The 27,117-nt window shown below is 48.0% G+C and overlaps 1 protein-coding gene across 1 annotated transcript; it reads right to left on the reverse strand.

The window, feature by feature from the left end:
- Positions 1-1,027: 1,027 nt before the first annotated feature.
- On the reverse strand, positions 1,028-10,360 carry LOC100471335 (b(0,+)-type amino acid transporter 1). The gene is made up of 6 exons (XM_002915004.4): positions 9,608-10,360; positions 5,607-5,740; positions 5,301-5,430; positions 3,964-4,088; positions 2,171-2,258; positions 1,028-1,669 (listed from the first exon to the last, which is right to left on the reverse strand). Exons 1-6 carry the CDS (start codon positions 10,358-10,360, stop codon positions 1,436-1,438), a joined length of 1,464 nt encoding a protein of 487 aa, XP_002915050.1. The 3' UTR covers positions 1,028-1,435.
- Between the last annotated feature and the right edge of the window lie 16,757 nt (positions 10,361-27,117).

Genomic DNA, 27,117 nt, shown 5'->3' on the forward strand with positions numbered 1-27,117 from the left:
AAAAAAGAAAGAAAGTGATCGGCCATGGAGGAAGGGGCTTAACCACGTTGGGCAGAAGCATGAGTGATCTAGGGACCCCGTAGTTGAGACTGGTGTCTGCACCTGCCTGAGCCCTTCAGCTTTCGAGGTCTGCATTAACTCTCAGATAGTGTCAGGATTGAACGGAATCACTGGACAGCCAGTTGGGGTTGGAAAAATGGAGAATTGGTTGATATGAGAAGAAAACTTAACAGAAAGAGCTTGTGGGAGCATTTTCCATATCAGAGTGATAAAAAGAAAGCCACACACAGGTGTCTTGGTGCAGCTGCTGGAGGAGAGGTGCTGAGCAGTGTCCCCTCCCCTCCTCTTTTTGAGTGCCCCCCCGACGGACTCAGAAGCTGCACCCCCAGCCTTTCCAGGCGCTGTCGTCATCAATCCAGTCCCACATTTTCACCTGGCAGCCAGGTATCTCTGCCCCCTTGCCTCTCTTTAGTCCTACAACCACATTAGCCTTCTGAGATCTGTTGTAACTTTTCATCCTTTCTTCTAGAAATTTGTCCTCCCTTTTACCCAAAGCCAATAAAATCCCTCCCTCCCAGAGATCTGTCCCTTGCTTCTTTCTCTGTTCAAGCCAGTCGGAGGTTTTAAATAGGAACTAAAGGATCATGTCTTCCTGAAGAAGGTTTGTCAGACCCAGAGCTTTTCCATTTCCAAGAAATAAGAACTCACTCAAACTCACCTGAGCCAAAATTGTAAATTTATTATAAGTTATCGTGTTATCCTAGACAATAAAAAAGCAGGAAGGACAGTCAGATGGCAGTTGGTCCATGGAAGAACAGAGACCAGAACTGAAAAGCAGCCAGAGATTAAGGACGCTCCCTGCTCAGGTCGTTCTCCCAGCTCTTGGCGACCATATAATTTCTCAACACCATTTCACTGTGAATCTTCATTCCTCTCTCCACAGGGGCTTCTCTACCCACATAACGGAAGATGGTCCCACAAAGATCCCAGAATTTACCATTCCTCAGATTAGGCAACCNGAGCCCGATGTGGGGCTCGATCCCATAACGCCGGGATCACGCCCTGAGCCGAAGGGAGACGCTTAACCGCTGTGCCACCCAGGCGCCCCAACCATCAGATTTCTAACTCCAAAATCCCCAAAGAAGGGAATGTATTTCATGCTGCCCACATGGAATATCAAATAGGTATACCCAGAGAGGCAGCCATGTAAGACCAATATGGCCGTGAGATCCGCCTATGTCGGAGGCACAGTTCTTAGAGAAAGGGGGATGCTGTCCTGGTTGGATGCCCCCCAGAACTTCACCGTAGCGGCATTTAGCATTCCAGTTGCTCATTGGAATTCTGCATAGTCAACCTACAGAAAAGCTGGCAAGACCACTTGTGTGGGGAAAGAGATGTCCACAGCAAGGAGGGCAGTGCACACCTGTCCAGTCCTTTAGTCAACATTTTTTGTGGTTGGAGCAACTTCCAGGAGCAGCTGGAGATACAGGGTGGCCATTTGCAACCACTTGGGCTGGCACTGGATGTAGACAAGCAGGAAATAGACCGGGATACCACTGAGCAGGAACAGGAAGATGTACAGGAACTCAATCTGGGGGTGATCGATGATGGGGGCCAGCACCAGGTAGAGAGAAGCAAGAAGCATGATGACAGGGATGATGGTGGGGACCTGCCATGGACACAGAGACCTGGATGATGGAGAGGCACGGGACGTGGTTTATGGCCCCTGGGCTCTGTTCCTCCTGTCTGCCTGCCTGTCTTCCACCTGCCACAAGCTCCCTCTTCCAGTCCCTGCCATCGTACCTTGCCTAGCAGAGAAGCCACCTGCCAGGTTACAGGGGGCCACCCAAGGAGCCGGGGCTTTGGGACCCATCTTGGTCTTTTCTATGCTCTGTGAATCCTACTGTGTGTGAGCCTCCCTCAGTGTGCATCTCCTGTTGTTCTCCCTCCGGGTCCTCCAGAGGAGAGATGAGTCCCCAGCAAGCACAACCACTACCCTGGGACCCAGCTGTCCCTCACCCCCCAGGAAATACAGAAATTGTCTACCAAATATGACAGTGGCCACCTCTCACATTCTTCCTCTAGCCCCCAGACGAAGCTGTGGACCATCGATCTGCCTCATGCAACAGACGAGGGTTGAAAAAAGCCCAATGTTTATTCCAAAGTCTACCTTGTAAGGTCGAGGAAGATTCTTCTTCTTTACCCGCAAGTACAAGAGACAGCCAATGGTGGTTCCGTAGGTCATCCAGCCCAGAAAGCTGAAAGGCAAACAGAAGCCACTCACTACCAGGCCCTGCCCTGGGTGGGCCAGCAAGAGGGGCTGGCCTAGCCTGGGGCAGAGGTGCAAGCTCTTCAGAGGCCTTTCAGCCACCCCCGGGGCCCCTTGCCCACACAGGCTCAAGCAAGAAGGCAAGGCTGGGGCACCAGGGACAAGATTGCACTGGAGATTGCAGATGAAGAGACTGAAGATGGAGACTGAAGAAGAGACTGGAGACTGAAGATGAAAGACTGAAGATTCCAATCTTTCATCTTCAGTCACAAAGTGACACATGCTCAAGCCCAGGCCCCCACTTGGCTGCAGATCGGGCCTTCTTTGTCCCTGGCTGGACAGGAGAGGACAGTTTCCAAAGGGAGGGAGGAGCATCTGTGTGTCCAAGAAGAGTTTGGTGGAATCTCTAGGAGTCTGTGCTCTCTTCGGGGACCAGCACACTCATAGCAGAGCCCCCTATCTTAGAGTTGGTGACAGGGCAGGCTGTTGAGCGCCCAGACAAGCCCCCGGCCTCTGCCCTCCCCAGTGTGTGTAGTTGAGTGGCTGATGGAGGTTTGATGAAAACCTCATCTGACCTTGGAGACAGGGTCCAGATCAGGCAGTATCTTGAGGCAGTCAAGACGGGGAGACAGTGTGTCCTCATTGGGATGGGTCATCCTAGCATTCCACTCTGTGCTGGAACATTCTCAGTCACATGTCCCAAATCTCAGTCTAAAGGAACCCTGGGCTCACCATGGGTTTGATTTTATTCTCACCATGTAATGATTTTATCCTTTCTCATGGGAAGAAGATAAAAAGAAAAACCAGGTCTGTTACTTAATGTTCTGAAGAAAGTCACATCAAGCACTGTATAGCCTGTTCCAGAAGATTAATTATACTTATGACAACAAAGAAGAGAGTACACGATGCATGAAAAATTACTCTGAGAGCTCTCTCTGCACCAGGTGCTGCGCTCGCCTGTGAGGGTGAGGACGCACCCACTGACCCTGCTTCAGACAAGGTCATAAAATTATGGCTGGATGGCACAACAGCCCATCGTTTCTGCCCCAGGGAAAGTAATAAAGGGAGTCAGAACATCTCCCCACTTAGATCCAATCACTGATTATACCTACCCAGCGTGGTTGTGGGTCTGCCTTGAGTTCACTAGAGATATGCTGGGTCAGAGTCCTGAGCACAGATCAGACTACAAAGGGAAAATCACGCCACAGCCAAGAGCTACAAGCAGTGGGGAGTAAAGGCTGCAGATAGCCGTAACATGATCTCAGTGACAGAAGAAAGGAACGAGGAAGAATAAAAAAATGACAAAGATAACACAAGCCCTTTACTTGTCTGCCTCTTGGTGAAACATTTGTCTCATTGAATTTTGGGAAACAGGGCAAGAAAGGAGGGAAACACACTTAATTTTGGAAATGTAACTGGGAGGGAATGGCTGAAATGTGTGTACATGTGCAGGAGCCCTGAGCTCAGGCTTCCAGAAGCATGCATGCATGCATGTATGTATGTATGTATATATGCATAGATGTGATAGTTACACATAGGGGCTTCCAGAAGCATGCATGCATATATTTATATATACACATGCATGTGCAGGAGCGTGCACACACAGGGGACTTCTACATGCATGTATGAGTGTATGTGAGTGTGCACACAAAAGGGCCATGAGATACCCAACATGGGAGGACAGTCTCACTTGCCTCAAGAAGTTCACGATGGTGCTGAAGCTTCCTGGGATGACCAGGACCAGAGCCACTGCGGCGGTAAATATCAGGGCCGGAGTTGGTGTGAGGCGATGAACATGAACCATGGACAGAAGCTGGGGCTGGGAGCAAAACCAGGTGTCAGACAGCCCACCAAGGGAGCGACAGCAGGTATCTGCCCTGGGAAGCTCCCAGTCCTCTTCCCCTGCCAAACTCACCCTGGACACCAGTGGGCCCAACCTAATAGTCCCCAGTCTCCACCGCTTCCGGATGCAGGTCTCTGTGGCTCAACTGGGGTGAAACCAGACCCAGAGGGCGGCATAGGGGGCTTATCCCTCTAGACCAGCCAAGACCCAAATAGCTTCGGATGTGGGCTGGAGTGTAGAGCACTGAAGCAAGGTACCTGCCAGGTCATTCAGCTTTCTATTGATCATCCCCAAGACCGGAAGAGGGACCAAGGGAGGGAAGATGGAGGAGGGGGGAAGTGGGGGGAGGACCGTTATGGAAGGAGCATGGAGTGGGATTGTGGCTTATCGTGGTAGACTGAATTATTACGCAGCAGATAGTCAGTCTCCCTCTCCCACCTCTATGGGAGAAACACTGTCTAGTTCCCCATCCGCTGATGCTGGGCTTGGCCAACGAAACATGAGCAGGAGTAACACAGCAGAGGCTCAGAATATGCTCGTGGGTTCTGGCTTGGTCTCTTGAACCCCTGCCACCCGCTCTAGGCAAAAACATGCTTTGGCCTGGGTGCCTGAGACAAGAGCAGACTCACAGTCCCAATGAGAAAATCTAAACACAAACCCCAGGCTGAAGCCGAGCCTCGGTGGACCGAGGGACTGATGAACGACATGCAGTGCTTGCTGTTGTCAGCCCCGGAGATCTGGGAGCTGGGAGCCCCGGAGATCTGGGGGCTGGGAGCCCCGGAGATCTGGGGGCAGGCTCTTCAGCATTATTGCTGCAAAAAAGCTGCCAGAAGGCCAGCGTCCCTGGGGGGCGGGCCCTGAGCGTGCACATTGGCTCCGCTCCTGTGGCTCCGCCCTGCTGCCCCCACACCACTGGAGCAGACAAACATCCCCATCACCTGCAAGCCGCACAGTGGGACCAGGATGGTGAGCTCCCCAAACCTGGAATTCAAAGGACTGGAGTTTAAATGGAGATGCACGGGATGCTTTAATATCCCGTTCTTAGAAAGAACAGGGCTCTGTCTTGTAGGGGAAGGCCTGGCTTGGGCTCAGAGCTAAGCTCAGGCAGGAGAAAGCTTAGCCTCTGCAGTCCTTCCAGTTTCCTCCCGCGCCCCCAACCCCTTGCCCAGCCCAGACCCCAACTCTCACCATGTGGCCTTCTCTGGCAGCCACAAAGCACACACGGCTTCCACCGAAGAATGTCCCATTGACGGAGCCTAATGTCGAGAGTGTGACAGCCAAGGGTACCAGCCAGGCCCAGGCTCCCAGCACCTGGTTCCTAGGACAACAGAGGAATCAAGGGAAGGAACTCCAGCAGCAAACTGGAGGCCAACCACCAGGAAACAGAGCAAGCAAAACATCTAGAGGCAAGTTGAAATACACGTGGGCCACTATCCTTCCCCAACCTGGATTGTCCGCCCGGTGGCCAAGGCACACGTCACGTGACTCACTCACCCCCAGCTCACAGCCATAGCATCAGATGAAAGGATCTCATTGGGTGACAACACTAGCAGGTAACTGATGTTAACCAGGAGGTAGAGGCTGGTGACCAGAGGGATGGCGATCATGAGCGCCCACACCAGGTTTTGCTGCAGAGATCCGGGAGAAGAGGCCACATGTTAGGGGTGAGGTCCTTCTCAGGTCCCCAGAACAAGCTTGTCCATGCAGTGCTAAGCTCATCCTGGCCACAGGGAACATGCCAGGCCCTGGGGACCACTCAGGCCGTGAGCCCCTCCTCCATGTGCTCACAGGCCCGTGGCATGGACCACAAACAGCAGGTGTGCTGGGAGGCCCTGCGGGGCACTCACCAGTCAAAGCAGCGGAGGCACAGATGGCCTAACAGGAGTGGGGAGGGGAGAAGAGCTATCAACTTCCAGAATGAACAGGGCCTTATGCTGGGCTCTCCTTGAAGAAGGGAAGAGATTCAGGGAGGTGGGGTTGGGAGGCATTCCCAGCAGGGGATACTGTGAGAGCAGAGACACAGAGAAGGGACAAGAAAGTTAAAGATCTTTGTTCTTGGCTGTTCATTGCTCTTTCCAGCTGGAATATTCCAAGACCACTGTGCCAACTGCACCTAGTTTCTGGGTCTCCAGGACTCAGGCCCCATTACTCCCAGGGGTTCCACTCTGCCCCTCAGTCTCCTCAACTGGAAATTGGGGGTCACTGGGGATCTGTAAAGTGGGACTCCCCACTGCTCTGCCTCTCTGTAAGGTGTGAGGGTCAGCAAAGAGGAAGGTAAAGAAGGGCCTGGACTGGGGGCTGCGGGCACTTGGAGCAATCTGCACTGTTGGAGCCTAAGTGCAGATCTGAACCTTGGTCTCCCAACAAAGGTACTGAGGGGCGCTGGGTGGCTCAGTTGGTTAAGTGTCCAACTCTTGGTTTCAGCTCAGGTCATGATCTCAGGGTCGTGGGATCGAGCCCTGCATCAGGCTCTGCGCTCAGTGCAGAGTCTGCTTGAGATTCTCTCCCCTCTCCCTCTGCCCCTCCTGCTCATGCTCTCTCTCTCTCTCTCTCTCTCTAAAATACATAAATAAATCCTTAAAAATAATAAAATAAAGGGACTAAGCAGACACCCAATAAAAATGGAGGGATCCATGAAAACTGGGTAAAGCAGAGCATCCTCCCTCCCACTTCACACCCCCAGTCCTGGTCATCATTCTGGAGCCAGGAGCAAATGGAGGGAAGGGGTCTCCCTCAGGACCCACAGAACTCCACTCAACATTCCCCAGGCGTGGGCCACCATAGATAGACATCTTCAGACTCCAAAGTAGGAGCACACTTTGAAGAAGAAAAAGTGTGTGTACGACACCCCCAGCCTCATGGAGGGCTTTCTCTAGATGTCCTTTGGCTTACCTCGTGAGGCGCAAGCAAGCACTGGTGAGCCCAGAGCCTCCCCCCTCGGTACCAAACCTGTCATTTCTGTTACTGACACTGACAATGTAACATGAAACGAAACACAGAAGAGGCAGGGAGGTCTCCTCTGGACTTGGCACGGCTCTGTCCCTGGGAGGGATATTCCACAGTCCCACACAGACCTCCTTGCCCACCGCTAGGTAAGACCCTCCCCCATTTAAGCATCCGCCCCTGGTTAGCGTATCTTCCGTTCTCCAACATTATATAAAAAGCAGTTTCCAGAGCTTTCTGCCGGGGCCAAGATCTCCCCACAGAAAACACTGGAGGAAAGCATGGGAGGAAAAGCGTGGGGGCACTGAGGACAGAATACTGATCTCAGGGTCTGTCCTCATGTCCCCTTCATACGTCTTTGAGACACAAACATGCGCTGTTCTTTCGGGTCTCTGGGTTCCTGTTCACACTGCTTCTGCATAGCGGTTTTGCCACAAAGCTCATCGGCCCTTCATGTTCAGGTCTAGCCCTCCATTTGCAGGAGGCCCACTTGACTGCCCTGCCTCATGGGGATCTCTTTTTTCTGAGTTGCAGCAGCAAGTGGAGGCAAGCTTTACTATATCCAAGCCTCTGTCCTATCCTGTCCTGTCTTCTAAGGGCAGGGGCCTGGTAGGGTGACCAATTCATCCCAGTTTGCCTGAGACTTTCCTGCTTTTAGCCCCAGAAGTCCAGCATCCCTGGGAACTCTTCAGCCCCAGGCAACCAGGATGGCTGGTCAGCTGACCTAGCAGGTCACGTGACAGATATGTGCAAGGGAAGCCAGTAGGATGACAATGGATTCTCACATAAAATGGGTCCTTCCAGGCCCCCTCCAGCTCTCAAATCTGGGGATCTGGAAGCAAAGGAAGTTGTCCAACCACCATGTAGGCATGGCAGCAAATTCCTCATGGTCCCCATTCTGCCTGGGTCCAGAAGCCACCATTTATACCAAAGATGGGCTGGGGGAGCAGAGTCCAGGGTTGCCCCTCCTGTGGGCCTCGTCGTGGGGGGCCCTCAGCAGGTAAGCACCCATCATGCACGACCCAGCCACATGCCAAGTCACAGGAAAGGGGACGTCATATGCTTTTGAATTTGACTCATCTTGGACAGCCCACCTGCCAGCTAATGAGCTATGACAGTAAAGACCCAAGGGGCACCACAAGAACAGTGGGATTTCCTGGTTTCATTGCGAACACCTTGACTCTTCACTCAAATTCTAGGGCACCTGGGCATAAGGCTGGCCCAGGTTTGGCATGGGTTCTACAGTTTCTTGAAAAAAAGTGTGACACAAAGATACACTTAACATGTGATTCAGAGGGCAGAGTGAGAATCAGCATTTCAAATGCCCAGCATTCAGAAGCATGGCTTTGTTTTTGCTTTGAAACCCACGTTTGTCAAAAATGCTCTCTATACAGCAGAGGTCAGCAAACTACAGCCTGTCAACCAAATCCAGCCTGCTGCTGTTTTTGTAAATAAACTTTTCTGGGGGCACAGCCACACTTCCTGTGGCTGTTTTCATGCTACAACAGAGTTGAGTAGTCTTGATAGAGACTTAAAATATGAACGCTCTGATCTTTTACAGGAAAGCTTGGTTAATCAGAGCTCTGTGGCGTGGGAGCTTGTCTCGCTCATCTTTGGGCCCCTTGCTCTTCCCCTGGACCAGCTCTGAGCCCAGGGCCTGGGTTCAGAGAGAGTAGTCTACTCCCCGTGAACTCCCCATAGCCCCCACCCCACCCCAGAGCCAACTGGAGCACACACAGCTGTTGATTTTCCACCCACAGGTGACTATGCCATTTGATACCTTAAAGCCCCGTGAGGTCGTTGGGGCAGCTATGATGATCCTGTTTTACAAGCAAGGAACTGAAGCTCAAGGATTTACATGAACGAATAAAAACTAGGTCGCAAGTCTCCTGGCCCTCACCCCAGTCTCTCTCTGCTCTTGGGCTTCAGTCTCCAAGCTCCTCTTCTCCTCCCAAATTCTCCCAAACCCCCCCCTCCAGGGAGCCTTTATTGACAGCTGAGACATGTAAAGGCCCTTGAGCCAGCCCCAAGGATATAGAGGAAAAGATTCAGTTCTCCTCCTCTGAGAATTAAAGACTCCTGCAGGAAAAAAAGAAAAGAAAGAAAGAAAACAAGTCGCAACCTAAGCAGATATATTTACACCAAAGAGTTAATTTCCGTAATAACTCAAGAGTCCACATGTTCCAACTGTTAAGATAGATAACAAGCTGAGTCATCAAGCATGGCCTCTTGCTAGTCGTATGACTTCAGAATCACTTCCTCCTTTCTAAACCTCAGCTTTCGCATGTGGAAAGTGGGGGAAGAGTACCTACCACACAGGACAAATGAGACCTCAGGTATCATCCTATCAAGTTCCGTGCTCACTTGGGAAGTTATTATTCATATAATTCCATAAACAAATTAAGGTAGATGGCGGGGCTGGCATTCATGACTGCAAAAAGGGAGCCCCCATTTTCAGCTGATGTCTCGTGGTTTTAGTCAGCTCAAGTAACAGTACCTGGAACTGCTGACATCTGGAGATTTCACGCCCTGAAGAAGCATCACGGACTCACCTTCGGATTCTTGAGCTCCTCCACCACGTAGTTGACATTAGTCCAGCCATCGAAGGACCACAGGCCCTGGTAGAAGGCCATGCCGATGCGCCCGGCCTGCTGCGTGGTATTGTGGAAGGCAAACAGAAAGGCTTCCGTGTAGCCATGGCCCTGGCCCAGCACCACAGCCCCACCCCCCACGATGACCAACAACGAGAACACTTTGGCGACTGTGCACACATTTGTCAACATGGTGGCCAGCCACGAGCTCCAGCAGTTGACCAGCATCAGCAACAAGATGCAGGTGGCAGCCACGCCCTTGAGCACAGCCTGGGGCATCGAGGAGCAGCCAGGGTAAAAGGGAGCCACTGCATACTCAGCAAAGCTCAGAGAGATAGCAGCGATGGCGGCTGGTCTGAACAACAGCACAAACGTGTAGATGACCAGGAAGGCTGGCAAAGAGCCAAAGATTTGCAGGATATAGGCATACTCCCCCCCGGATTTGGGAACCAGGGCACCCAGCTCAGCATAGCACAGGGCACCCATCGTGGCCAGGAGACCACAGATGGCCCAGACCACCAGACTGGCCCCGGGGCTGCCTATGTAGACCAAGACCCCCTGTGGTGACATGAAGATACCAGAGCCGATCATGCAGCCGGCAATCAGGGACACCGCACTCCACAAGCCAATCTCCCTCCTCAGCCTCAGCCCCCCACCACCTGGCTCCTGTCCTGCCACCCCCTCGCCACCATCTCTTTCCTGACTTCTCTCCATCTCAGGACTTCAACAGTGCTGTGTCCGGTTGAGCAGAAGCAGACGCTCTGATGGATCGTCTGTCTTGAGAGCTTCCTGCAGGAGTTAATGATTACAGCACTTGAGGGAATCTGAACCAAAGACCAGACAGCCAGGGCATGGCATTTAGAAGGCACTGAGCCCTCACTGAGCTACCAGTCCAGTATACGCAGTTTGCAGGAGCCGTTGGCCAATGTCACCCAGGAAAGATCAAGGAAAGGAAAGAGGGATTTAGTAGACATCCCTGCTGCCCAGTTCCACAGCAGTGTGCGTGGAGTAACTGCTGGGTGAGTGCTCTGTGCCAACAGGGAGAACGCTGAGCAGCCTCACATCAGAAACCGAAAAAAAATCTCTGTAGTAATTTTATCAGCCAAGCAATAAAAGCCTATTTTATCAGGATTCCAATTAAAATTGCATGAGCCCCGCTTTAAGGAAGAACTGAGATGATCAAAAAAGAGAATTCAAATATTACAGAACAGAGCTTGTACCCCTAGCAGGAAGGGAGCAGGTGGTGAAAAGTGAGGTATAGGGACTGGAATGGGATCCTGCATTCAAATGCCAGCTCTAGCCCCTCACAGTGTGAACTCAGACAAGGTCTCTGAACCCCACCCTACTCATGTGTCAATTAATTACAGCACCCACCACATAGGGTTATTCTAAGGATTAAATAGCATAGTCCATTCAAAGTAGCTAGAATAGTAGGTGAAATGGAGTAGGCTTTCCTTAAATGTTAGCCATTACTATGTGCCTAAGAGTTTCATTAGTTCCCTGGTTTCAGATATATATATATCAGATATATATATTTAAATATATATGTATTTTTTTAAAAAATATATATTTCACTGATTTATGAATAATGTTCATTTTAGGATATAGTGTATCTTTTTTTTAATTAACCCTCTCTTATGCTTTTAAAATCTTGGGTTATAGAACCTTTACTAGTGTTGTTATAGAAAGGTCAGTGAAATTCACTAGCATTTGGAGGCGAGATGCTGACACCCAAAGTGGGCAGAAAGGTACTTTCAGCCTCCCACACAGGCAGACTAGCTCAAGGCAGCCATATGGGCTACTTGGATCTCGTGTACATGTGCAATTAATAAAGCTCTTGACAGATGCAGGAACTTTGCTGTTAGTGGTTCCTGGGGTGTCCATCCTCCCCTTGCTGCATGGAAGCCTACTTGGCATAGAAATGTAGAGCCATCTTCTTCAGAAAATCCTGAAGAGGGGGCTCTCCAGGATTCAGAAGGAGGTCCTCCAAGATTCCTACCCAGTAGGAAGAAAGAGAAAAAGGCAGAGAAGTAATTAAGAAGAAACGGAGCTAGAAGAACTGGAGGGAAAGAAGATAAGAAAGAATAGAGTCCCAGAAATTCAGGAAAGAAAATGAGCTTCCTTCCTGGCCATACCAAAGTAGTAAATAAGCCACTCAAATGTCAACCCTCTCCTCCTCCAGGGGCTGTTGCTAGTGGGTGCCAACTGCAGAGTCAGAGGGCGGTCCACAAGACCACCCTCACCTCTCATATCAATGGCGAATTTGGAGGTTCCCAAGACTATCCTTATGTTCAATAATTTGCTAGAAAGCTTCACAGCACTCACAAAAAGCTTTTATACTCAAGTTATGTTTTATGACACTTAGAGGATCCAGATTAATGTCATCCAAGGGAGGAAAGACATAGGCAGAATCCAAGAGAATTCCAAACATAGAGCTTTCAGTTCTCTTCTCCCTGTGGCATCAGGACAGCATTATTCTCCAGGCGTTCATGTGTGACAATAAGCCCATCATACACCCAACCAGGGAAGCTCACCCGAGCCTTGGTGTCCACTCTTTATTGGGGTTCTATCACATTGACATGGTTGACTGTTCATGTGGCTGACTTCAGTTTCCAGCCCCTCGAGAGGTCAAGCTGATATTCCATGACCCAAAGCCCCTATCCAAAAATCACACTGTTACTATCTGGCTGGCCCAAGGCCCCCAGGCAAATAAAGACACGGCAATCAGGCATGACATTCCAAAGGCTTAGAGATTACCTCCCAGAAGCTGAAGGCAAGGGCCAGACCTCTCTTTGGGCAAGGTTAAATTCTTTCCTACAAAGATGTGGAGGTGTCTGTGACCTGAGGAACATTGTGAAAACCTAAAGACTGTTTTGAATGACTCATCAGTGTGTCTAAAGAGGAGGACCCTAAATGCCAGGCTAAGGAGCTGGAACCAGCCAGGAATGGAGTGAAGAGGATGATGAGGGGAAGCCTCAAGGCTCTTCCTGAATGGAAGGAACTAGGGACTCTGAAGTTCTATGGGCTTCAATGAGCAACTTCCAGAATCTGACACGTGTGGTCTTCAGCTCCAGGGGCAGACCTGCCTGTAAGGAAGGGATCTCTGTAGCGGATCTGAACCTATGTGGCATCCCTGTGCTGCCACCACAGGTGATGGGTGGCAGATGGACCCAGTCTGAGGCTCAGTCAGATGGTTGTTTTAGGAAGAAATCCACCACCCAAGAGCCAGAGAACTGTGTTTTACATCATTGTGCCTTCAATGGGATCTGTATTAGTTCCCTTTCCCATCAGGAAAATGGGGCTGATGATTCTCCCACAAAAGTGCTCGTGAGAATAGACCAAACGCCCTCAGGTCCCATTATCCTATGGAGATGAATGAAGTTATGTTAGTCAAAGAAATAACGGCTAAAAACTTTCCAAAGTTGATGAGTAAACATTAATTTACCTATCCAAGAAGTTCAACTCCAAATAGAATAAACTCAAAGAAATACACAGACACCTCATAATCAAACTATCAAAAGTCAGACCGTGAGATGATCTTTAAAGCATCAAGAAAGAAGCAAATCATCTGGTACAAGTGTTCCTCGACAAGATTAACAGCTGATTTCTCATCAGAAACCATGGAGGCCAGAAGGCAGTGAGATGGCATCTCCAAAGAGCTGGAGGGAAAGGTCAGCCAAGGATTCTATTTCCAGTAAAAGTCCCTTTTAAGATAAAAAAGAAATGAAGAAATTCCCAGATAACCAAAAGGTGAGATCTTCATTTCTAGCAGACCTGTCCTCCGAGAACTGCTAAAGGGAATCCTTCTGGCTAAAATGAAAGGACACCAAACAGTAACTCAAATCCACACAAAGAAATAAAGAACGCTGATAAAAATATCAGCATAGACAAATATAAAGACAATGTTAATGTATTTTTTGTTTTTACCTCCTCTTTTTTCCTATCTAATATTTATTTATTTATTTATTTATTTATTTATTTATTTGAGAAAGCGAGCACATGTGCAGGGGCGACAGGTAGAAGGAGAGGGAAAGAGAGACTCAAGCAGACTCCACGCTAAGCAGGGAGCCCGACTTGGGGCTCCAGCCCATGACACTGAGGTCATGACCTGAGCTGAAATCAACAGTTGGACACTTAACAGACTACGCCACCCAGGTGCCCCTTTCCTACCTAATTTACAAGAAGACCACAAACGGTGCCGGGGCATGGGATATCTACAGGAAGAGGAAATAATTGGCACCCTTCTCACATTATATATAAAAATTAATTCAGAATGGATCAAAGGCCTAAATGCAAGCTCTAAAATTGTAAAACTCTTAGCAGGAAACATAGTTGCAACTCTTCATGACCTTGGATTGAACAATGGTTTTTTTAACTACCCCACCAAAAGCATATGTTACAAAGGAAAAATAAATGGGACTTCATCAAAATTTAAAACTTGTGTGCGTCAGATGGTGTCAAAAAAGTGAAAAGAAAACCCGCAGAAAGGGGAAAAAAAAACATTTGCAAAACTTAAAACTGACAAGAGTCTAGTATTCAGAGGATAGAAAGAACTCTTACAACTCATCGACAACAACAACAACAAAAACCCAAAACAATCCAATTTAGAAATGGGCAAATGATTTAAGACTTTTCTCCAAAGAAGACAGTCAAATGGCCACCAAGCACATGAAAAGACGTCCCATATCATTCGTCGTTAGGGTAATGCAAATCAAAACTACAACGGGATACCTCCTCACACCCCCTAAATGGCTAAAATTGAAAACCAGAGAATGTGAAATTTTAATGAGGATGTGGAGAAATGTGAACCCTCTACGTTGCTATTAGAAACATAAAATGGGGTCACCACTGTGGAAACAATTTGCGGTTCCTCAAAATGTAAACATAAACTTACCATATGCCCCAGCAATTCCATTTCCAGACATAGACCCAGAAGAACTAAGGACATAGTCACCCAAGAACTGGACACAGGTGTTTATAGCAGCATGATTTTTAATAGCCAAAAGGTGGAAGCAAACTCAATGTCCATCGATTGATGAATGGATAAATAAGATGTGGTCTATCCGTACAATGGAATATTATTAGACCATTAAAAGAATGAAGTGCCGATACATGCTACTGCATGGATGAACCCTGAAAGCATGATGCTCAGTGCAAGAAGCCAGACACAGAAGCCACATTTTATTATGTGATTGCATTTCTAGAAAATGTCCGGAATAGTTCAATCCGAGGGACAGAAAGTGGATTAGTGGTTGCCAGGGGCTGAGGGGGTTGCCGGGGGCTGCTTCATGGGAACGGACTTTCTTTCTGGGGCACTGAAAATATTCTGGAATTCTATCGTACCGATGAATGTCCAATATTATGGATATACTAAAAATCACTGAACTGTACCTTTAAAATGGTTAAAAGGCAAATTTTATGTTATGTTAATTTAATCTCGATTTTGTATGTAAAAAATCAATTAGCTGCAAGGCTTTGGAAGAGGCAAGTACAAGTGAGGGGTCAGTCTCAAAGCCTGCGTTCTGTTGCCTATAAGGGAAATCCGCCTCTGTCTACCCTACACCAAAGGAGCAAGAAGGCCTGTCTTTCCCTGTGGTTCTCCTTCCCCAGCATCCCCAAGGCCCCTGGGGGTGCTTACACTGCTCTGGGAGCCAGTCTTCCTGCTAATCAGCTCCTCCGCTGTTAACGCAGAAGGCCACACCCAATGAGTCCTCACTTCTAGAGAGCCGCATCTGCTGGCCTTGGCTTCCTTCACTACAGAATGTACATGGAGTGCCCAGAAAATCGCATGCTGTGGAGACGTAAGAGACTGTTTATAAATGCATACTTTTTATCTAAAACAAGCTAAATATTAACCTACCGCCATGAGGCACAAAGGTACCCCCCACTGAGCCACGGAAGGCACAGGCCCTAGAGACGAACTGCTCCAGTACCATACTGCTTACTGGTGAGGACACAGAAGGGCAAAGTAGGGCACTACAGGGCCCAGGCCACAGGGTCAGCTATGACTCCATCCGTGTGGAGTGATGACCGCAGCCTCCACGCACATGAGGGAACCGCAATCCCAGGAGAGCAGGTCAAGACCAGAGCCACGTCAGTGGCCCTTCCAGAGATTTCTCTCTCTTCTGAGCTTCCGTTGCTTCTGTATCCTCTGTAGCATTTGTCTCTTTCATTTTCCAATTATTTACTTGCTTTTTTAGTTTCCCCTCTCACCAGGTGAGCTCCTGGAAGTTGGAAACAGTTCTCATTTGTGTCTGTACATTTTACAGCTGAGCCCAGCAAGAGGGATCAGGAAATGTTTTCTGGAGGGATGAGACAGTGAGTAAATAAATGAATGAGTAGGCAAATAGATCAGAGATAAGCCAATAAATGTGTAAAAGTATGAATAAGAGAAGGTGCGAATGAACAAACTCCCACTGAGCTCTGAATCCAGAGATGTCAGTGTGAGGACCAAGCGATTGGCGCCCACGATCTGGCTGGGATTTCATGAGGTCCCCTGGGCATGGTGGGATGTGGCTCAGAAAAAGCTTGTAGCATTACCCAGGCCTGGAGAATAGTCCATGAGAAGTTCAGAGTAAGGACACAGTAGAATGAGCCCCCAGGCAGAACCCCCAAGGATGCTGCCTGGAACAGTCTAGAAGAGGCTCAGCTGGTCATTCTGATCGCTGATTAAACACTGGGATCTCACCAGAGGCTCACCTGTGTTGTCCCCAGTCTATGCAGCATGGTTGACATGCTCTGCCCATCCATGAGCTCCAGAAGAGTCCATACCCAGTGAAAGCTTGAACAAGGCTCTTGCTAGGTCCTTGCACACAAGCACAGAACTCTCTTCCTCTCTGACTGTCAGGGGTCCTGATTTCTGCTCCTCTCAGCCTCCAGGTGGCCTCATCCCCTCTTCTCTTTCATACCTGACCCCAACTACACAGAACCCTAGGTTGACCTGGTTGAGGGAACCCCTCAGTCCTCACACCTCTGCCTGCCCAGGCCCCTGTTCATCCATTCCAGCCCCAATCTAACGCTTCTGCCTGGCTCTGGCTCATGCTTTGGACCTTCCCAAAAGGAGCATAAGAAAGAACAGGCAGAAAGAAGCTAAAGACATCTTCCCCTCTTCCACTTGATCAGAGCACAGTCGCAGCTATGCGGCCAGCCTACGTACTATCCATAGGAGGGGATGGGAGGAGGCAGCTGGGGCCTGACTCTGGGCAAGCACTCTGGTCCCCAACCTGTTATTGTAGGTCCCCTCCCACGTCATTCCATTTTTCTTCTCCTTGCTTGGAAAAACAGTTTTTCTTGGCCTAACCATGCCTTCAGAAATGCAGGCCCAGGCATAGTGCTCAGACACAGTTTCTTGGAGCTGTGGCCACAAGGAGCCTTTTAGGAATCTGTGGGACTCACAGACCCAGGCAACAAGACTCCAGGTGAGGCTTCCCGGTGAGGTGGAATGCAGCAGCCCGGGGACCAGCACTGGGCTTTTGACACCCTGGACAGTATCAGAGCCTGTTATTTCCAGGAAAAATCCTTTCAAGAGCATCCTGGGAAACACACAGTAGGAATAAGGTCTAGCCACAATTTCTGAAGGCTCTGTGGACCCACAGCCACATGACAGAGTCAGGGAATTGTGATTGTCAGTTCAGAGATCTCCAGTAGGTCCTGGCCTTTCTCTGGGCGTGGAGGTCCCCATCTGTCCAAAGCAAGTACAGTTGGCACCATGCCTCTATATTTCAGCAAAGCAGGGCAAAGAAGAAGCAGTTCCTGCCCTCCACACTGAACATGGCATTTCCCACCTGACGCTCTGCGGCTCTGCGAGTACAGCCGGACCCCGCCCCACCCATCCTGCTAGAGAGTAACCTTGGTGCTTCCTCCGCTCCCCATCGCCAGAGTGCAGAGCACAGGCAAAGGCTCAGAGGGTTGACAGAGGAGCCTGGCCTGTGAACTGCCGCCCCCTAGTGGTCCCTGGGGAGGGAAGGTGAGAACGGCACGCAGGAGAAGGGGAGAGGGAAAAAGAGAAGCCTCAAAGCCCAAAGGACAGGTAGAGGGAGATGGAGGAGGGAGGGCATGGGAGAAGGGGTGACTGAAGGGGAAAGTGACCCTGGGTGAGCATCCTGTCCCCAGGGCGGTTCCCCACGCAGCCGCTATTCCCACCTGATTTGTCCATCAGCTCAGAGCTCTACCAGGTGAGTGTGACCAGGGCTCTCACCTCCAGAACTCTCCCTGTGTTGGGAATTCCCGAGCTCTCTGGGTTTTGCTGGTCTTACCCAGATGTCTCCTCTTGTGAGACCCATCGGAGAACCGGCTGCCAGACGGTGAGCTCAGGTTTCCTCTTTCCCTGACTCCAACTGTCACAAAGATTCTTCTGATTTCTACTCCATGTTTATGGCTTTGCTGTATCGATATTTCTGCCCTTGACCTTTCTTGGGAGCTTCAGACCCTATACACCCAGCTGTCCACTGGACACCCCACCCGCCTATCCATTAAACACTGAAAACACAACTTGTCCAAATGGAAATCAACACCTTCCCCCAACCTGCTCTTCCTATGAACCCTACCCCATTTCCTGACTATGGTAGACCCAGCGATGGCCAGTCCAGATCCCCCTCAGGAGTGATGGGGTTAATTCCCCAATTGCCAGGAGTGCAGGTGCTGGAAAGCCCACAGCAGTCAGTCTCCAGCTGCAGGGAGCCCCCCATCAACCAGACGGAAGGCCACGCCTTTCCCAGGGAGGTCCTCATCCAAAGACCCATCAGTGTGGGGACATAAAGCCCAGCCCCATTGCCTAAATTGGCACAGCTCTGCAGGGTGGTCCATGAAGGGTCAGCTGAGCTCTCCACTGAGGCTGCATTGCCCCTCAACGTGCCCAACTTCCTGATCCTTCCATCTTCCCTGCCTCAGGTGTTGACCCCATGAGAACTGCCTAGTCAATCTCTGGAATGAATTTCTGCCTCAGAGACTTCCGGCCAGGAAATGCAGGCTGCAACACCTGGTCACCAGGACTCAAACCCTGAGGGTCATGGCTCACATCCCCTTCCCCTGACCCACAGTCCAGATGACCAGGCCCGTCTTGCCCTGCTGGGGGCCTCACACCCACCCTCCCCCTCACTCCCCCTGCTGCCACCCGGGCCCCCTGCAAAGCCACTCTCATCCTCAAACCCTTTCAGCGCAGGAGCCAGGTCCATCTCCTGAGCACCGCTCTCCGCTCTAAAGCCGTGGCTGAACTCGAGCCCCGGTGCCTCCCTCGGGCCCCCTTACCTGAGTTAGAGGCCCCGCTGCCTTTCTCTCCCTGGGCCACCCATCAGGCCCCGCCATAGTCCCTGAGCAGGCCGGCCTGAGGCCCATCCCCGTCTTGGAGCTTGAGGCCAGGGACCCAGACTTCAGCACTGACCGGTGGCCCCGACAGACAGGGTGGAATCTCTCCCCTCTGAGGCTGCTCACGGGGCCACTCCCTGGGCTGTGACAGTTAACTGTCATGAGCAGAGCCAGGATCAATGAATCCCAGGGGACATGGGGCCCCCGGAGCAGGGTCTCAGGGTGACCCAGCCTCCTGTGTCCCTCTCCCAGCCCCCACGGCCCAAGGGAGGCCCCAGGACAAGGGACGGTGAGGCAGCTGCTCTCTGCCAACTGGCTATCTTTCTACTCAGTTCCTGTCTCACCATCTAGACTTTTCTTGTCTAGTATCACTGAACTACAGACAGTCTGATTCAGTGACAACGACTAGGTGATATAATAATCTGATTAGCCTCTCTGGGAAAGCAGACCCATGAGTGCCATTTAGTCTCAGATTCAGAGGTTTTTCTTTCTTTTCACAGTTTTTAGATTTTCTAAGTTTCTAGGTTTGGGAAGTTTTTAAAAATTTGTTTTTAGCTTTGCTCTTTACACCATGTTTCTAAAAGCACATGTATTTTCTCTTTGCTCTATAAGTTTTAAAAGAGCATTTAGACAAAATTCTGAAACTCTACCCTTTAAAAAATTAATGAATATATATTTTCACCCTCATAAATTATAGAATTTGTTTTTAAATTAAAAAGATGTGTATATTGGGGTCTGCCTTAGGCTCGGGTCATGATCCCAGTGTCCTGGGAATCAGCTCCTCAAAAGCGAGAGATGTGTATATATAAATCCAAACTTTACTTTCAAAAGAACACTTCATTTTGAAGTGATTTTCAAAGAGTTGCATGCCTCTCCCATTATTCATTTAATTCTTAGTGTTGCTCTTAAATATTTCACATTTAATCCCAAAGATTCTGGTTCCACGTTAAAATTAGGGATCAGAGCAATTTGCTTAAGAAACCCAGTTGCATCCTCTCATTCTTAGGAAAGGCATCACGATAGCAGTCCTTTATATCAGTTAGCAACCAGACCAACATTGGGTGTGATCCTATGTGTTTTATACACACGCACGCATACACACACACACAAGCATATATATTTGCATATGCTTGGAAATTTTTTGGAAGGATACAGAAGGCAATGGTGACCGTCGTTGCCTTTGAAGCATGAGATTGGGAAGAACATACATGCTTCTATGGCTGCTGACCTTTCTGCTAGCAAGCATCGTCAAGATGTTCGGTTTTCCTGTGGTTGCAGAAACAGAAATCTCAGTGGCTTGTGCTAGGTTTGTGGCTGCAAAGAGACAAAACATGGGGCATCCAATTTTTTTATGTGAATCACAGCTGAGTTCTCTATCCTCAAGCCAGCAGCTGGAATAATGGTTTCCTTGGCAGGCCAGCTGTGTGGTACTGTTCTAGGGGAACCATTCCTGGGCGTTCAGCCTCCAGGCCACCCCTCCTGGCCTTCGAACAATTTTATAATCACCCAACTCCCTGAATTAAGTCTGTGTCTACTTCAATTGTCTGGAGTCATTTCTACTCTCTGCAACCACACCTTGAAGTGACACAGGGGATGGGGGGGCAGATAGAGAGGAGAATTACAAATAGCAGAGGAGCTCTTCATATCGTATTTCCAGTGCTTGCCATTGTCTATTTCACCAGCTGGGGAGGAACACGATCCACTGACACAGATCGTGCCTCTGCACAGCAATACTCACCCTTTCCTTGTCCTGGTTTCTCTACCTCTTCAACAAGCTATCCGTGTTCCTGTCTTAGGACTATTTGGTTGCAAGTGACAAAAACTGTTCTTTCAATCTTCTATAGAAAAAAAAAAACCACATATATGGGGTGTGTGTGTGTGTGTGTATAAAATTAGACACAACCAAAGAGTGAGAGGGAGTGGGATGAATTTGTCTTTTCCTCTCTCTCTGTCTCTTTCATGCAAATTTCTATATGTTAGCTTTTCCCTCTTCGACTAGCTGCCCCCACAAAAGTGTGATTACGACTGCTGGTAGCTCTGGGCTCTTCACAATTTGTAAGAGAAAAAAGAGGGACTTTCCTCCCCCAACTTCAGTTTGAAAAAACCCTGGGGAATAATTCTGACTAAATTAGTTTGGTTCATGTGCTTGTCCTTTAGATAAATCACTACGTCATGAGAGTGGCTTAGCTTGATTCGAGCAAAGTCTGTTACTAGAAAAGACTTTAAAAACCACTGCACTGTGAACCATCGACTTCTCAACACATCCACAACCCTATGTGTGTGAACAATTCCAACAATGGTTATGCTTAAAAACTGCGACTCTCAAATAAATTTTTAAAAATTCGCTATGGTAGTTTCTTTCAAAAACAGCTGCTATAATTCCTCTCTGGGTAGCCATGTCCTCAGATAGTCCTAGTGACACACTGGTAAACTATCTCGAAGAAAAGAAGGAAACAAAGCCCCGGCTTGTAGCATTTACCAATGTCTATGGTGTAAATATTCTCACAGTGGGGCCAGTTTCAAGCTGGGAACAGTTTAACAGGTGGCTTGCAAAATTCCTGGAAATTTAACAATTGACTTCAAAGCTGTCATACCACTGTCCCCTCCCAGACTAGTCCAGGGTGGTGGCCTCATGTCACTTCATGTGACAATAGCAAACTTGGAGCAAACAGAGACTTTAAAGGTGCTGGCATTTTTTTGGTATTTTTTATTTAAATTCAATTAATTACCATATAGTGTATTATTAGTTTCAGAGGTAGAATTTAGTGATTCATCAGTTGCATACAATACATAGTGCACACTACTCCAAGTGCCCTCCTTAATGCCCATCATCCAGTTACCCCATCCCCCACCCACCTCCCCTCCAGCAACCCTCAATTTGTTCCCTATACTTAAGAGTCTCTTATAGTTTCCCTCCCTCTCTGTTTTCATCTTGTTTTATTTTTCCCTCTCCTCCCCTATGCTCCTCTGTTTTGTTTCTTAAATTCCACATATGAGTGAAATTGTATAATTGTCTTTCTCTGACTGACTTATTTCACTTAGCATAATACTCTCTAGTTCCATGCATGTCATTGCAAATGGCAAGATTTCAGTTTCTGATGGCTGTAATATCCCACTGTGTGTGTGTGTGTGTGTGTGTGTGCGTGTGCATGTGTGTGCGAAGGTGCTTGCTTATTGAAGCTTACCCTCTTGCACTCCACTGGGACCTGGCATCAACCATATGAATGAGCTGCATGGGGAGCTCAACCAATTGCCCCGTTTGCCCCAGCCATCAGCTAGAAATGTGAGGGGGACCATTGAGTACAAGGCCCCCAAACTGGAGGAAGGCCACAGAAACATGAGTGAGCCCAGCCAAGACCAGAGGGACTGTCCCAGGGATCCAGCCCAAGCTGCTGACCTACAGAATCACCGGCTAATCCACGATGCCTGTGATCCGCCACAGCACGTGGAGGTAATTTGTTACGAGGCAGAAGCGACCCGATGCACTTATCCTATTCCCCACACGGGAGCAAGCAAGGACTATATCCAGTCACTACACTCCAGAGAGTTCAGGATCTCTTCATGATCTCTGTTCTTCCCTGAAAGTGGAAGATACGGTTCATCATGCAGCATCCCGTATAGTAAGAATTTGGGTCACCTCCAAAACACCCGGTACACAACGATGGAGCAAAAACAAGACAAAAAAGTCCCCTTCCGATAAGAGAGAAAGAAAAGTAAACTCTCTATCTAATAACATTGCCGTGAGTTTTGGCCACCCAGCATGTGAATTTCTCTTTACATAGGAGTTCCTCACCTTGTGAAGCAGTCTGTATCCCACTATGGAAGCTACAAAATATTCCCCAGACTCCCCTCCATCTTGGGTAGGGGCACAGGGACTCGGTTCTGCCGATCAGGTGCATTTACTATCTGAATCAGAAAACTGAGATGTGAGGAAGCACAAAGCCCATTTGGTCAGTGAGTGGTGGCCGTGGTGGCGGTTCTAGGGACGGTGACCAGTGTCGGCACCAGGGCTGTAAGCAGGGCAAGCCTGGCAGTTTCTCCCAGTGTCTTCAACACATCGTTTGTATGTTCTGATCTAGAATATTGTTCCTGATTTAATAGCCTTCAGGCCTTGTCTTTTAGTCCTTCCCCCTCCCCAACACACACAATGCTTCTACCCCCAGTTCCACACAATAGGCAACAGAGAATCCCTGGAGCCCACCCACCTGGGGTTAAACCCTGGCTTCAGGGATGCCTGTGTGGCTCAGTCAGTTAAGTGTCTGCCTTGGGCTCCCTCTGCCTGCCGCTCCCCCTGCTTGTGCGCACTCTCTCTCTTTCTCTCTCTCTCTCTCTGATAAATAAATAAATAAATAAATAATAAATAAATAAATAAATAAATAAATTAAAAAAATATTTTTTTAAAAAATAAAATAAACCCTGGCTTTATCAGCCATGAGTTGTGCGACTAGGGTAAGTTCCTTAACTTCTCCGTGCCATCTCCCCACCCAAAACGTGCAGTCAATCACTGACTCAATCTCAGAGGGATTATTCTGTTGTTCTGAAATGTGTGGAAAGGATTATGTGAGTTCCATAGACAAAGAATTTCAAAGAATGCTTGGCAAAGTGTAAATGTCTAACAAATCTTAGCTATTGTTGTTACTACTTAAGATCATATTAAGACGTTCCCTTTTCTGCGTAAATCAGTTTTTGTTGCTTGCAACCAAGATTGCTGCCAGATGCAATTAGTCACCAATCCAGAGGGTATACCATACCCTGCTGAGTAGGAATTAGAAGGTACATGTAATTATGATGTTTCAAATAAGCCACTTCGGTCCCTAAAGAGTCCTTTGAGCATGGGGATGCTTTTGCGCAGGTTTTCCACGGCCATTGCTGAGGTCCGTACCACCTGAACAACCAATTTGCTTTGGGAATAGATGAAGGAGCATGGGGGCGGGGGGGGGGCGGATTTCGAGACTCTGAGCCACACTCTGGAGCCACAAGAGGCCAAAGAGGGTGTTTAAAGATGCCATACCAACATTTCCACATTTCTATGCTGGACCATGCTGCCTTTCATGACGCCAAGGTTCTGCCCTGCACAATGAGGGAATTCAAGGACCCGACATGCTTTCCTGGGTCTTCCCCTTGGAAGAACTCCAAATCTGTCTGGAGGTTCTCTGGCCTCTACGTGGCTGTTGCCCTTCCTAATACATGTATACCTCTCACCACACGTACGTTAGTGCAGGCCCTCTAAGGAGCACCCACCAAGATACGATTAAATGTGCAAGAAATGTGTTGGAGGAAACCCCTGGGAAGGAAAATGGGGAAGGAGTCACGAAATGCTGAAAGATAAGTCAGCCCACGCTGCAAGTCTGGCCTTGAGTAGAGGAGAAAGGCAAGGAAGCTAGAAGGCAAGTGGACCAAAGACATTGAGGAGTCCCAAGTCTCCCAGGATTGGGCCTACCCTGCTATCCCTGCCACACTCAGTGACTGGCTGGGAGAAGCTGGGAGGGACACAGGCTCGGTGGAAACACTGAGATGGATTTAGGAGAATGAAGGGCTATTCAATACATGTTGTTGGTACAATTAGCTATACACGGTGAAGAAAAAACAAGCGTCCCTATCTTATGTCATTAAAAATCCAAATGACTTTTTGTTACATGAGATCATATTTTTAAAAAAAACCAAAATTATAAAAGACTGTAAAGAAAATATGAATGAACCAAAAGACAGAAATGTACTCATGTGGAAATAAGAAGTCTAAATGCCGGTGCGCCTGGGTGGCTGGTTGGTTAAGCATCTGATTCTCGGTTTTGGCTCAGGTCATGATCTCAGGGTCATGAGATCGAGCCCCGCATGGGGGCTTCCTGCTCAGGGGGGGTTTCTGCTCAGGATTCTCTTCCTCTGCCCCTCCCTGCATGCCCGCGTGCACTTTCTCTCTCTCTCTAGTAAAATAAATAAATCTTGAAAAACAAAACACGCAAAAAACCAAAATGCAAAAAAAAGTCTAAATGCCAAAAGAAAGAAGAAAAAGTGGTACCCTTTGGGACAGAAGAAAGAGGAGTAGGAAGGAGTGGAACTGGAATCTATTTTAAACAATTAAATACAAATAAAGATAACTCAAAAAAGAGGGTAAGAGAACATTATGTACTACTTTTCCTACAAATCTGAAAGTTAGGGAAAAAATAGACCACTTGTATGCTATTATAACCATTAAATAAATTAAATCAGAAGTTAAAAATCTTACAAGAAAAAAAACAGTTCCTAGTGGCTTTATGGGAACATTCTGCTAAATGACAAAGAACAGATAATTCTAACATAGTGTAAATATCTCAAAAGAAAAAGGTGGAATATTGCCTAAATCATTTTATGAAGTTAGGATAGTCTTACTACCACCAGACAACAGGACAAGAAAGAAAAATCAAAAGTCAGTCCCCTTTACGAATATGGATACAGAATTTCTGAGCACAATATGAGAAAATTGAATCCAACAATGTATTTTTTTTAGTTTATCATGGCAAAGTTGGTTTATCTCACCAACATAAAGAGGTCTAACTTTCAGAAAATCTATTAGTATAAATTATTTACCATATTAACAAATGGAGAAAACATATTATCTCAACAGCTGCAGAAAAAATATTTGCTAGTTTAATAATAACATGAAAAAAATTGAAAGTAACTGGAGATCTGCTTTAATTTCATGTCAATCTACAAAAAACTACAGTAAGCACTGTACTTAAAAACTAAATTAATGTACTTAATAACTGAATTCTTTCAAAATTAGGAATGAGACAAGAATGACTACAATCACTGCTTCTATTAAACATTGTGCTGGAAGTCTAACCAGTGTAGCAAGGCAAAAATGAAAATAAAATTATAATAATTGAAAGTGGAAAAACACAACTGTCATCATTCACAGGCAATATGATTGTCTATATGGAACGAACAATTATTAGAATGAAGGGCGTTCAACTTAGAAACAAATCACATGCTAGTACACTAATACCTAGAAGTTAGAAGGTGTCCTGTTATAAAACAGGCTAATTGTATCGGTGGTCGATTGCCACAGTAATGCTGTGTGACAAATCATCTCACACTCAGGCGCTTGCAACAACGATCTTGTGTTCTTGCTTGCACACCTGAAGGTAGTTGGAGTTGAGCAGCTCTGCCCCTGGCCTGGCTCTGCTTCACAACGTGGGCTTGGGGTTTGGCTGGGGCAGCCCTGCTCCTGGTGTCTCTCACTCTCCAGAGACCAGCGGGCTCACCTGCCGTGTAGGAGCATGCCTAAGACAAAAGCACAAGAGGGCAAGCAGGAACTCACAATTCACCCTGAGACCTGGTCTCTATATTCATTATATTTTCTGTATTGTTGATGCTCTGGCATTTGAGGGCCTTCCAGACTTGAGGAAGAGGCTGCCTCTCCCGGAGCTAGCCAGTTCCTAAAGACAGTACACAACTTCACTGGGAGCGTGCCTCTTGCATGCAAGGTGATCACCACCTTTATCTAAATCACCCGAGGGCCAGATACCAGACAACGAGAGACACCACCCCCATAGCCCAAAGCCTGCCAGAATTTTCCATCTAGCCAGTCCTAAATGGTTTATCCTGCCCTGCCTTGCCTTTCCCAGGGAAACCCCAAGAAAGGCTGTGGTCTATGCCTTCCCCTCACTCTTTTCTGCCTCCTGACCAAAACTGGTCCTTTCCCCTGTGGCCCTAAGTGGCACGGCAGGCCCCCTTCTCCTGGAAAATGTTAAGTAAAGCATTCTTCTTTCAATGGCATTGGACTCTCCACGTCAGCACACAGTCATAGCCATAATGAGATGGGTACAAATGAGACAGCGTCAAAATTGGCACATTATGACGTCTACCCAAATTCCACTGGCCAAAGCAAGTCGGACATCGGTATTGAGGGTGGATTTTACTCCTTTTCTGAGAACTGCAAAGACAAACGGCAAAAGTTTTGGATATGGCGAAAGATGAGGAACTGGAAATAACACAGACTACCACCTCCTTTTATAGTAATAATTTTTAAAAAGATACCCAGGAATTACTCTAATAAAAAATATTTTCATGACCTTTACAGAGAAATGTATGCAAATTTATTCAAAGTATTTTAGAACCTATATAAATGGAGAAAGAAATCATGTTACTACATAGAAAGACTCAAAGGTATAACAATGTCCATTTTCCCC

The sequence above is a fragment of the Ailuropoda melanoleuca genome, chromosome 4 (assembly GCF_002007445.2).
Source record: "Ailuropoda melanoleuca isolate Jingjing chromosome 4, ASM200744v2, whole genome shotgun sequence".
NCBI classification, from domain to species: domain Eukaryota; kingdom Metazoa; phylum Chordata; class Mammalia; order Carnivora; family Ursidae; genus Ailuropoda; species Ailuropoda melanoleuca.

Bases quoted from the DNA above. Each gene is read 5' to 3' on its own strand.
- LOC100471335 (XM_002915004.4), bottom strand. From the start codon at position 10,360: ATGGAGAGAAGTCAGGAAAGAGATGGTGGCGAGGGGGTGGCAGGACAG. The intron at 5,431-5,606 runs GTGAGTGAGTCA...CTGTTGTCCTAG, and splicing joins GCTATGGCTGTGAGCTGGGG to GAACCAGGTGCTGGGAGCCT. The intron at 4,089-5,300 runs GTGAGAGTTGGG...TTTTGCTCCCAG, and splicing joins CTGCCAGAGAAGGCCACATG to CCCCAGCTTCTGTCCATGGT.